The sequence below is a fragment of the Furipterus horrens genome, unplaced genomic scaffold, assembly GCF_987537825.1.
Source record: "Furipterus horrens unplaced genomic scaffold, mFurHor1.1.pri manual_scaffold_3, whole genome shotgun sequence".
NCBI lineage: Eukaryota > Metazoa > Chordata > Mammalia > Chiroptera > Furipteridae > Furipterus > Furipterus horrens.
The window spans coordinates 136,062,182-136,074,735 of record NW_028327173.1 but is presented as its reverse complement, the minus strand read 5'-3'; the positions used below and the strand labels follow the sequence as shown (position 1 = coordinate 136,074,735).

Here is a 12,554-nt window from a genome sequence, read left to right as displayed (position 1 = left end):
GACAGGTTAGGGTGGGTTCAGGGGACAGGAGGAACAGCGGCAGGATGGGAGGCCTGAGAAGGCACAGGCAGACAGGGCTTTGTGGAGTAGTGGGCCAACTTAGGGGGTAAGGACCAGGGACAAGATCAGATGGGGACGGGCTGTGGCAAAGTGACTTCTGAGGATATGATGGGGGCCCTCCCCAGGGATGAGAAGGCCAAGGAGCTGAAGGGACCTCACTCAATATCTCAGAGACCATGTCAAGGCCTGTGGGGGCCATGGTGGGTAGCAGCCAGGATGAGGAAGGAGAAATGACTGGTCTGGGTCCGACCACTTCACTTTGATTTACCTATTGGGCAGGGACTCATTTCCTGTGCCTAAATCCCCACCCCGCTGTCACACACATCACTCAAAGGGGCCTTCAGGAGCCGATGGCAACCCCTCCTCAGTGACTTGTCCCCAAAGCTGGAATCTGAAACCCCTCCCTCCAGCGCAGCTTCCATCAACTTTCTGTTTCCTGTCAGCCAGTTGGTCAGAGCTCACATCCATGGGGGCACAAAGGCACCACAGTCTGCTTCTAGAAAGGGAACCCCACTTGCGGTGTGACATGCATCTCACAGGTGCACTGTGGGTCCCCTTCCGTGAGGAGGCCAGGGCTGGGCTGGGCTCCTTGGCTTTCACACCCCTTTTCTGCAGCCATTATTCTCCATTCTTAAGCCTTCAGTCACTCTCTTACCCTCTCTGCTGGCAGGGTTGGGAAGTTTCTGGTGGTGGGAACAGCTGCACAAAGACCTGGGAAGGGGAGGGGCCTCTGGGCCCAGGGACACTCCTAGTTTATAAGTGAAGGACACAAGGGCCAGAACAGGCCTCAGAGACGGGAAGATACAACCCCCCTTAGCTGGAGAAAGAGATGCCCCGATTTACACGCAGTGAAATCTCTTCCCTGAGTGTGCTTAGCTGTTCACTTACAGCTATTTGTCTGGGCTCTCTCTGGGGCTACCTACAAATCTGGTAGCACTGGTTGCCTTGCCTCTGAGTTGGGGTATGGCTACTCAAAGGCAGGGGTGGGAGGGGACATCTCATAGTACACCCTTCTATACCTTTTGGATTCTGAGCCACGTAAATGTGGCCTTTAAAATATTTAAGTTAAAAATGCAAATAAAAAATCTCTTCTCCATCCCTCCTTGGGCTCCTTTGGGGCATTAACCACCTTCTGGGGACCAGCCCAGCTGGTGAGGGTAGGAGCTGCGTGCATCCCAGCCAGCCCGAGTGTCCTACCAGGCTAACCTCAGGCAAGCTGGCATCTCCAGCTCAGGAACACCCTTCCTTTCTCTGTGCATGCTGCTGGCTTCATGGTTCCCCATGCCAGTGGTAACACCACAGTAGTCCTGCTCTAGCCCCACCTCCCTTCCCACAGGTCCCCAGTCTGTTGAATGCCACCTGCCATCTCAGCTCACACCCCCACTGCTGTCACATCCTAGATATGGTATGTTGGCTCTTCTGATGCCTGTGTCTGCTTCTGTTCTACACTCCTATACCTCAGTCCCAGTGAGCTTCCTAACGTACAAATCTTATCATACCACTCTCCTACTTAAATCCTCCTGGAGCTGACAGCGTCAGTGCTCTGCCCACATCCCCCTGGATGCCCTTTTCCATTTTTGTGCATGATGCGCCCTTTAGTGGACACCTTCGGTTCTTCTCAGAGGACTGTCCTTGGCCTCATGGAGCTGCTTCACCCCTGTGCCACAGCATAACCGGTGAATGCCCCAGGCTGGGGCTGCCCTGAGGCCTCACACTCCAGAGCTGTTTGGGTGACTGGCTTGCCTGTCTGCCCCTACCCCTACCCACCCCCTTTCCTCCTCTGGGAACACTTCCTTAATAGTATGACACTCAACATCTAAGATGAACCCCGCAGTGGAAACCTATCGCCCACAACTTAAATTTCAATCACCTGTCATTACTCATCTTTCTGGAAATTGATTCCATACCACATGTACATTTAAGCCACACAGAAGTTCTAGCTGTTCTGTTCTGCCACATTTTTATATCTTGGTTCCTGCCTTTTTTTTAAATTAAAAAATATATTAAACCGCTTCTCTCCCCACCATTTACATCTCTGGTCAATATCATTCCCTTCAGTTCTCTAATGGAGCTGGTTGCTTCCTCCTGTATTCTCAAGATATTCTGTGTAAACGTCCTATAACGTTTATAGGACTCATCTCACCAAACTTAACTAGTCTTTCCTGGTTCCTAGCATGGTGCTGCACACAGAGTAGGCCTTAAACAAATGGTTTTTTTTGTTTGTTTTTTAATGAATATTGATCCCCCAAATGTCCTAAGACTCTCCACTATTGGGCTTCTCAGTCTTGAATCTTTTCTGCGTCCAATCAAAATTCATTGTCCCTGCCTCATTGTCTTAGAGCTGTGTACTCTATTGCTTATGTTGCTAAGATTAAATTTTGTTGGAGGGAAGCAGGATGGTGGACTATAAGGAACACCATTGCTTCTGGTATCTTGAGATACCAGAAACTAAAGGTCTAACTACGTGTGGTGTGAACTCTTGGAGGACCAGTTTGCTCACTTCTTTCACTAAGTGGAAGGTGTAGATGACTCCTGAGATATTCCAGGGCTGAAATGAACATTGTTTATAGACTGGGGCCTGGTCTGTTGTTTTCTCTGATCTTCCAAGACCAAGAATGGTGCCTGGCACAGAGGATGCTCTTAAATATTTGTTAAGAGAAGGATTTGGCTATTTCAATAGCTATATACTTTTTAGTGCTTTATATATGTTAGTTCATGTAATTCCCAAAGTGGTGGAGTCAATTTATATGCAGAGTTGGATGACTTTGAAGCGCATGTTCTTCCCAGAATACCTTGTGGCCTTCACACAAAGATTTGTTCTATTGATGGCTTTTAATTGTGGCCCTGGAAGGCTGCAAGAGATCCTGAGGCTCTTCTTCTTCTTCTTATAGCATACAGGCAACTGCCTCTGCCCCTCACCAACCTCAGGGGATAGCAGGAATTTAGAGTGGTTAGTGGAAGGGGTGAAAGGGTGGGGAGGAAATCTTATTACTGTGCCTGGGAAAATGGTGGGGTTTAGGTACATAGTCCCAGTCATGGGCTGATAAGCCAGCTCTCCCTGTCAAAAACAAAACAAACAAACAAACAAACAAACAAACAAAAAGAAAGCAAGCCCCGTTTGGTAGCTCTTGTCAATTGCTGTGGTACATATGCTCTCACTATGGCTGAGTTCAAGCATCCACTCTGAAGTCACTGACTGCAGACTTGGCAGAACTGTGCACAGTCAGCTCTCACAAGCCAGTGAGCTATCCCCACACACTAAAGGAACAGTAACCAGGGCCATCCCCAGAAAGCCACAGGAAGATGGCAGCTGCTGAAGACACTATGGGCAGCCTCGGGAAGCCTCGGCTCTTACCCTGCCTTTTTTGAAGACTGGAGATGGTCTCTGCCCTTCTGATTTACAGCAGCTCTCCCATTACCTCAGTGGCCTTTAGGCTGCTGGCTGGAAGGCTCTCCCAGAGTGGCCCTCAGCTCCTCCTTGGAATACACCCTCAGCTGCCTTGCCTCAGGCTGGGATAGCCCCCAGAGCTCTTCAATTAGTTCTTCAGAAAGTAATTCAGGTGGTATCATCCCAAGAGGAAGGATGAGAGTTGTTAGTACCATCAGTTAGTTATTCCTCTGTCCCTCACTTGAATTTGGGCTGTACTTCCCTCCCAAATTCCAAGAAAACATCAGCACTGGATCAGGCCTAGCTAGCAGACCGCAGGCATCCCTTGAAGAAATGGTGGAATGAAGGGGCAGGAAAGCAGTGTGAGCTTCAGATTGTGGATGGGTGCTGATCCCCAGCTGGGGTGTGAGAAACAGTCTTTCTGGCCCAAGGGCAAGTGTCCCTGAGGTGGACAGTTCTCCAGGACAGAGCAGGAACAGCTCTGGAGGAAAGCAGCCTGTCCCAGGGATGGAGCTCCTCAAGAGCCCAAACATTTTGCATATCTTTGAGTCTTTCTCTCAAGTCTTTAAAACTTGGCCCAATACAGAATTAGCACTCAAAAAATGCGTTGAAGGAGGAATGAGACCTAATTAGTACCCAGAGCATTTTTTTAATACTAAGGCAAAAAGTAAAATGTAGGGGCAAGGAAAACCAAGGCACAAAGAAGGACCTATAGGGTCCCAAGGCTCCCCTAAGATACATGGCAGAGGCCTTCTCTTTGTATTGGGGGCATGTGGTACACGGGAAAGGATGCCTTGTTCTACAGAGATAAGCCCAGTCACCCAGCCCAAATGAAAAGACAGAGTGATGACATCAGGTCAGGAGGGTTAGAACTTGCTTGCGTAGAGCGTCATAATCCACTTGGGCATACGGAGGAAGCCAGGCAAATAGGAGGCTAGCCAGCCCATGCTAGAGGCATAGGAGAGAACCGAACTCAAAGACAAATAGTCTTGGATGGGGCGACCTGAGGACAACGGGAAGAGAAGAAGGGTTAGACCCTTGTTTCCCACTCCATGGACACCTCCAGCTTGGCTGAAGTGACTGAGCAGGAAGTGAGGGAGGGAGGAACAGGAAGAGTGAGGGAGGAGTGAGCAGGAAACAAAAGGAGGAGAGGTCCAGGCTGGCTGCTGGACTAGGGCTCTTACCATCCACGTCCCGAAGGCCGTAGCGCCGAGCAAGGTCACAGGATGGCAGCACCTTCCCGCTCAGGCTCAGGATATTGGGGTCTGTGGGCACACACACAGCTGAGGTGCCATGGGAGTGGCGCAGGGTGACAAGGTTTGGGCCCAACGGGATAGGACACTACTGAGACAGGCTTAGGAGCCCAGAATAGTTTCTCTCTGTTTCTAGGAAGGTTCCTGGGCCCCTGGCTTCTGGCCACATGTCTTAGGAGCTAGTTCTTGAAGCTCCCAATCCTCAAAATGGGAATCCTGACCCTTTGGGTCTCCAGAAGCCAGAGAAAAGAAGGGTTTATTCCTCAACCACCTCCTGAGCCAAGACCCAGAACTGGCTGCCACCACCCTGCAGATCCTCTAGGCCCGTTCTAGTTACCAGCGGCTTCCCACCTCTTTACCTGTTGCCAAAGCCACCACACATTTGCCACTCATTTCTGGGGTTTCCCCGGATGAAAAATTACATTTGAGCTGAAAGACAGAAGCAGAGAAGTGAAGGGTTAATTTCCTAGAGCACTGCCCAAGTCTCTTCCCTGCTTTCAGCTTTTGTCCAGAACAGAAGCCCTCATCACGGCCCCTATAAGACTCAGCATCTTGGAAGGTGCTGGAGCCACTCCTCCCCACATCCACGTGAGTCTTGTATCCCAGCGCCAGGACCCACTGTCTTTCCTAAGTGGAAGGATCTGGGGAAGCCAACTATGTTAACCTTCTAGGTTAGTGCAGTGTGGGATCAAGACCTGGGCTGACCTCAATCAAGCAAGTTTCTTAGCTCTCTGGGTTTCAGTTTCACTATAAAAAGGAGATATTATCTCTCTTACAGGATTAAAGGACATAATGTATGTATAGTGCTCAGCCCCATAATCTACTGCCTCAGTAAGATAGCTGGTATTTACTCTCTCTGTTGTTACTGTCTTGATGTTAAGGATGGAGAGGCTGAATCCCCTGCATTCTCGGCCACCCTTGGCCTCCCCTTGCCAACCTGCTTAATCATGGGATCCTCACTGTCATTCTTCTCTATATGATCCTTCAGCAGTTCCGTCTGCACCAGCCCTGGCCACAGAGACACATAGCTGACCCCGTGGCGCCGCAGCTCCTGGGCACAGTCAGCAGCCAGCCTGTCACACTGTAGAGGGACAGAAGGCAGGGTGAGAGCTGGGGCACCTGGCTATGCCAGCTTCCTCCCCTGACCTCCCTGGTCCCGCTGTGGCTGTCCCAGCCCCATGCCCTTCCCACATGCTCTGTCTCAGTTGTCCACCTTTCTCAGTGCACTACTGACTTTGGACAGCAGAGGAGCCCAGGTTAAGGAACTGTTCATGGAGGGGCAGAGGGAGAGCTTGATGGCCAGTTGGCCTTACCATTCTGACCACTGGGGATTTACCTCCTGAGCTAAATGGGTACTGTCACTGTCCTATACCTCCCCAAGCCCTGTGCCACTGGGTCCTCACCGCAGCTTTGCCCACGCCATAGGGGACGTTGAAGATATACTGCAGCCCCCCAACGGAGGAGATGACCACGATGAGTCCCCGGCCAGCTGGTACCATCATCCGTGCCCCATACACAGAGCACAAGTAGTGGCCTCTAGAAGGTGGGGCAAGGGAGGAATGGGCCTTGTTCAGTGCTGCCCTGGGAGCCCTAGCCTCGGCAGCTTCCTCTGCCTTCTAGTGGCTGTAATCAGCCAGGAGGCAGCCACACAGGGGTGGCTGCAGACCTGGAGAATCCAGGGCTTGAGGCCACCTTCCAAGAGGAACACCAGTAAAACTAACCACTGAAGGATGACAAATGGCACACTCTAGAAGATATAATGGAAGAAAAGAGCTCTCATGATAGCAGTTAACAAACTTAAAGTAGCTCAGGGAAAAAACATAAATATATAAGATCTACATGGAAAAACTATAAAATTCTGCCTAATATAAAAGAACACGTACAGGCATAATTTATTCAGAAGAATCAACATGTGAAACATCAGTTCTACACAGATTCAGTCAATTTGAGTTATATCAGTAAGACTTTTGGAGGAACTAACAAAATAATCTAAAGCTCAATGATAATAAACATGGAATAGCCAGGAAAATGCTGAAAAAGGAAAAGTAATATCCTGTGGGTGGGAGGATATGCTCTCCTCATCTGGCCACCCCATATTAAAATGTACAATTACATAATAGTTAAAAGAATGCAGTACTAGTATAACAATATACAGAGAGTCAAGCGAAACAAAATAGTCAATAATTAGATCCAAGTGTAAGTGAGAATTCAGTGAATTATAAGGGGAACATTTCAAATTAACAGGGAAAGAGGGATCATGCAGTAAATGAAATCTGGGACAAGTAGCCACTTATTAGGTGGCTGTCCACTTCATTTATGATTTCAAAATGCATTCCAAAAGGATAAATTATTTGAATATTAAAAAATGAATGCACAAAAGCACTAAAAGAAAGCATGACAATGTATTCATTAACTTGAAGCGGGGAATGCTTGTCTTAGCAGCATACTAAAATAGAAAATACAAAAAGATTGATCTATTTGACTTCTTAAAAGTAAGACATATATATAAATGTACAAATATATACATCTATGTTTGGTATATCAAGAGAGCTGGGGAGAGCGTGTGTGCAAAAAATGAGTAATAAATAGGGGAAAATATTGGTAAACATATGTCAAAGGAACATATTTCACAAAAATCTCTTACAAATTGATGTAAAAATAGCCCTGGCTGGTGGCTCAGTTGGTTGGATCATTGTGCCATACACCAAAAGGTTTCAGGTTCGATCTCCGATCAGGGTGCCTATAGGAGGCAACTGACTGATATTTCTCTCTGACATAGATTTTTTTTTTCCTCTCCCCCTGCCCCCTTCCTCTATAAAAATAAAAAAGTATATCCTCGGGTGAGTATTAAAAAAACCCCAAACTTATGTAAAAATAAATAACACAAACAACTCACAAGAGAATAAAGAGCCAATAAATAAATGAATAGAAAGCTCAACTTCACAAATAATAAAAAGCATGAATTAAAACCACCTTCAGATATCTGCGGCCTATCAAGAGTGGCAGAGGTTGCCTGACTGAGTGGCCTGATTGTTTAGCACAGCTGAGGACAGGAAAAAGATATTCTCCTTTATTGTCATAAGTTTATAAATTGGTGGGGTCTTTTTGGAGGACAGTTTTATAATCTTTACTAAATATTTAACAAGTACATAGTTTTTTCAGGAATTCCACTATTGCAATACATCTGCAAAAAGGACATGACACAATGCTCCATCAATCTCAACACATGGGAAGTTCAAGCAGACGACCGCCTAGCCTGGAGGCTCGCGGTCAGGCAAGGTACGTCACGTGCAGAGGCTGCGCGCAACGAGGAGGCGGTCCAGAAAAGATCGAGGCGGAAGCAGCATCAACAGCAGCAACAACAGCCATCTGCCTTCACCTGTAACAAGTGTGGCAGGGATTGTCACTCCTGAGTCGGACTGCACAGCCATTCTCGGCGGTGCAGACAGACTCTCAAGAAGCTACGCCATCGTCTCTCGAGACGGACGGCTGCCGCCGCCGCCGACGATTGCAATACATAAAGGATTAGAAAATTTATGGTACCTATTCCAAGTTGAATATTTAAAAGAATGGTAGAATACCAAACTATCAACAGTAGCTATTTCTCAGTCAATGGAAAAATGGGTGGTGATGAGAGGGTACAATCATACTGATTTTCACATTTTTCCATAATTAAATAATACACATAAGCTTTGTAACCAGAAGGAAATTTATTTTGCATAGGAAACAGGAACCTCCAAATGAAAACAGGTAGAGCTATGGTTTCCAAAGGAAGCCCAGTCTAAGGTAATGCAGAGGAAAGGCACAGTAAATGTTTATGTGCATGTGTGGGGGGGGAGGTAAGAGGTGGTGGTCTTGGGCTCCCAAGAAGAAGTGACCTTAATCTTGGAGAATTCATCAGAGCTGGGGCTTTGCCTTGTAGGCTGAGAACGCTTACCAGCAAGAGATGAGTGTGAAAGTCCCTGTCTTTGGAGGATAAAGCATGTGGGTGTTGCCTATTTCCAGCCGTTTGGATGTTCTTTTCTTGCCTCTTGGCTCACTATCCCTCTGTCCTCATAATATTTCTTCTGCTTTGGAAATCACAATTGGATCCTCGTTCTGCCTCCTTGGGATTGCCACTAGAAGCCACAGGTGTTCTTAAACACTTTAATCTCAGATTTGCAAATAGTATCTTGGTTACTCCCACAGACCTGCTCATATTCAGGGAGTGTAGATTCTGAGAGTCCCATAGTTCCAGAAATAATAAACCTGACATGACTGGTGTATATCATGCTGAGTGAACTTTAAATGCTGTGTTTCAGCTTACTCCTGTACCACATGTACATGTAAACCTGTGACATCCCTGCCCTCCCAACTCTGACCTGGGAGTGCCTTTGCCTATGGGTCTGGAGTAAGGATCTGGAGGCTAAGATGGCTGGCACTCACTCTTTGTTATACCTTCTCTTGATCTAAAACAAAACAATTTTGCTAGGGGGAGAGGGGTATAAGGGAATTAAATGGTAATGAGAAAAAATACAATAAAGATTAAATAAAAATAATAAAACCAATTTCTTCCTCTAACCATTTTTGGAAATATTAACTATGGGGGCTGTGCATTATTGAGGGAAGGAGGCCCCCCTTCTGGGTCATGCATTGGATGGGCAGAGAGGGAAGCAGGAGGGAGGCAAAGGGCAAGGTCAGATGAAAATTACTGACAGAAACAAGACAAAAGCTGACATTCCCAGGCACAGAGTCACTTGGATGGAACCTCTCCATAGTTGAATGGACCAAGGGGACAAAAGGGAGAAAAAGAGATGGAAGGTCAAAGGGAAAAGGAAAAGGCATATGGGGAAAGATGTGAGTCCTCAGCCTGGCTAAGTGAATGAGGGGAGCCCAGGCCTTTACAGCAGGGCAAGGGAAACACCCACCTGAGTCCGACATTGTTGATATCATCCCAAATGGAAGCAGGGCTTTCCCAGAATGCCTTCTTACGGTTGTCCAGGATTGTCTGGAAAGCACAGAGAGTGATGAATTGGATGGTCTGAAGGTAGGCAGGTATGAGGGGCTGGGTTATGGAAGGGACAATGAGTGGAGATAAGGACTCAGGGATCAGAGTAGGCAGTCAGCAGTGTGGAGCTGGGATCAAAGTTCAGACTACCTGGACCCCAGCATAGGCGTTGTTGACCAGCACATCCAAACGCCCGTGCTGTTCTCGATCGACCTGCTCAAACAGGCTTCGCACTTCACTCTCCTGGCTTGAATCACACACCACAGGCACACACCGGCCCCCTCGGGATTGCGCCTGGAGAGAGACAGACAGGATATGAGTTCACAGTTGACATTAGGCAGCTTCCCTCAATCCCTAGTGTGGGAGTTTAGAAGGCCATCCCAGGAATCAAAACCAGCGGCTGAGGAAACATGGTTGGCAATATCGCCCTCTGACGTCTGTGTGAGGAATTGCAGGAGTGCTAGATCCACCATTTATAGAGCAAGGTGGATTGGGATCTCAGATTTAAAACATAACATTTACCCAGGCCTACCATGTACCATGTACCCAGGCATTGTACTCTGCCTGTTCGGGGTACGAGACAAATAAGGCATGGAGGCTGCTTTCGAGAAGTGAGTATCCATCTTTTTCCTTGTCCTTGGCTGCTTCCATCTCCCGTGCCCTTAGCTCCCACCCTTCACCACTCACGTGGACCCCTACTCAATCTCAGCCCTCTTACCTGACTCCACCTGTGCTCTTGCCTGTTAACAAAGCTCTCAGGTATGAACTATTTCTACTTCCCGTCCCGCCTCAGCTTCTACAAATATGCCCCCTCCTCTAATTTCAGAGAAAGAAAAGTACCTTATTCAGGAACAAGCCTCCTGTTATCCAAATCCATGCTCTGGGTCCAACACTCTTACCTCCTTTCCTATTAACTGCTCAATTGGCCTCCAATCTTTCTGCCTTAAATTAATTCTTCATACCCCAGCCACACAATATGAACTATCTAAAACACAAATCTGGCCCAGACTGATGTGGCATCGTCCCGTGGACCGAAAGGTCACTGGTCGGATTCCCAGTCGGGCGCATGCCGGTGTTTCAGGCCAGGTCCCCAGTAGGGGGCGCGCAAGAGGCAACCAATTGATGTATCTCTGGCACATCGATGTTTCTCTCCCTCCCTTCCCCTCTCTCTAAAAATAAATTAAAAAATTTGAAAACACAAATCTGTTTAGAGCTCTCCAATGGGAATCACCATCTCTTACAGAATAAAGCCAAAGTTCTCTACCTGGAGCTCCAAGACCCATTTCCTTTTTCCTCTCCAGCCTCTTACCTAGCACTTCTGCCTTGTTTTGGAATTCTTTCTCACAATATCCACACTCTCTCATCATTGTCCCTCTGCTCGTGAAGTTCCCTTAGCTGGTATGGTTGTCTTAGCTACTTTGACCTAACTTTTACCTTTCAAGACTCAGTTCAACAACCACTTCCTCCAGAATGCTTTCCCTAACTACTCTCCCATATCATTTTGAAACTCACCCTATGATCCCAGAGCCTTCTGTGCACACTCGCCACTTATCACTTACCATATTCACATTACATTGAAATGAACCATTTTTGCCTCTAGCTAGACTCTAGCTTTTAAGAGCATAAGTTATAACCTCAGTGCTTCACCCAGTCCCTAGTAAATCAAGTGTACCCAATTATTTATTAACTGAAAACCAGTAGAAAATAAAAGTGTACTGCTCAATAAAATCTTGTCAAAAATAGAGGAAAACACAGGTCCACAACTCTTTAGTTGCAATTCCAAAATCCATGAAGCTCTCAAACAGAATGCTTTTTCATAAAACTCACTTGGTGGCATATATGACCTGAAGTTATTTATGGGATTCATTTATCCCACTTTGAGAAAGTACTCACATTTTATTGAAGAATATTATGGTTTACGTAAGGGATTGGGAGGAGTGGTTAATAGGAAGGGATCCTGAAGGTGGTTTCTGCCCCTGTGGTCCCAGAGGAAGCACTCACATCCTGAGCAGCAGCCTGCAGCGTGTCCAGATGTCGGCCAGTGATGTAAACTGTGGCACCTGCTTGGCAGAGCTGCAAGGCGATGCCGCGCCCAATACCCCTGGAAGCACCGGTCACCACGCACACTTGGCCCTTCATGGGAGCTGCCATGAGTAACTCAAAAGCAAAGGGGTAAAAATCTGCGGAAGCAAAGATTTGCTCTGACGAAGCCTGTAGATTGTGTATGTGAAGGGGGACCCCCGATAGTGGTATGAGTTGGGATCCTCTGAGGGGAGAGAAGTTTCAGAGGGGTACAATTAGGTGCCGTCCCCGGGGCACGGCAGACTGTCCGCTTTGGGATGTCCAGAAGTGAAAAGGGGGGCTGGGTGGGTATGTCCAGGGCGGCACACCTACCAGGACTCCGAGGGACGCTGTCTGGGTCAAAGATTCTGGCGCGGCACTCGCTCACGAAGCGTCCACCCAGAGTCCGGAGCTATCCGGAACTCTGGTCCCTGGCCTGGCCCAGTCAGCCGGAGGCCGGAGGCCGGAGGGGCGGCTCCTGGGTAGGGTTGTGAGTCAATGTTCAGGGACCCTGAACCCTAAATGGGAGAAGCCCACGTTCCTTACCTGCCACCTGTGCTGCCTCTTCGAATCGCGAATTCGATTTGGCTGCGGGGAAGAGACCAGGTGACTACGGCTGAATCACTAGAGCTGGGGGTGCAAGTCGATGTTTGGGCGAGGTTTCGGTAGGCGATGCGCAGCGCACAGTCCGGGGCGATTCTGTGCCAGGCCAGCCACTGTCGCCTGGAGGCGGGGCGACCTGGGTAGACGCCCACCCCCGCGCGTTGGGGGGCCGTCGCGGGACTATGACGTGTGGTTGCGTCCT

At 48.1% G+C, this 12,554-nt stretch overlaps 1 protein-coding gene across 2 annotated transcripts; it reads right to left on the bottom strand.

Annotated features, from left to right (window-relative positions):
• Nucleotides 1-4,077: 4,077 nt before the first annotated feature.
• On the bottom strand, nt 4,078-12,502 carry DHRS1 (dehydrogenase/reductase 1). Of its 2 annotated transcripts, none has more exons than XM_090270202.1 (9): nt 12,296-12,502; nt 11,690-11,868; nt 9,839-9,982; nt 9,609-9,688; nt 6,105-6,237; nt 5,639-5,782; nt 5,061-5,130; nt 4,633-4,713; nt 4,078-4,451 (listed from the first exon to the last, which is right to left on the bottom strand). In XM_090270202.1, exons 2-9 carry the CDS (start codon nt 11,837-11,839, stop codon nt 4,315-4,317), a joined length of 939 nt encoding a protein of 312 aa, XP_090126328.1. In that variant the 5' UTR covers nt 11,840-11,868; nt 12,296-12,502; the 3' UTR covers nt 4,078-4,314. The 2 variants fall into 2 exon arrangements, with proteins under 2 accessions (XP_090126328.1, XP_090126327.1); XM_090270201.1 differs by lacking the exon at nt 12,296-12,502 and adding an exon at nt 12,083-12,207.
• Between the last annotated feature and the right edge of the window lie 52 nt (nt 12,503-12,554).

Excerpts from the sequence above, each read along its gene's own strand:
- DHRS1 (XM_090270202.1), bottom strand. The coding sequence starts at position 11,839 with ATGGCAGCTCCCATGAAGGGCCAAGTGTGCGTGGTGACCGGTGCTTCC. Across the intron at positions 9,689-9,838 it reads ACGCCTATGCTGGGGTCCAG|ACAATCCTGGACAACCGTAA; the intron begins GTAGTCTGAACT and ends TGTGCTTTCCAG. Across the intron at positions 4,714-5,060 it reads TGTGGTGGCTTTGGCAACAG|ACCCCAATATCCTGAGCCTG; the intron begins GTAAAGAGGTGG and ends GTGTGCCCACAG.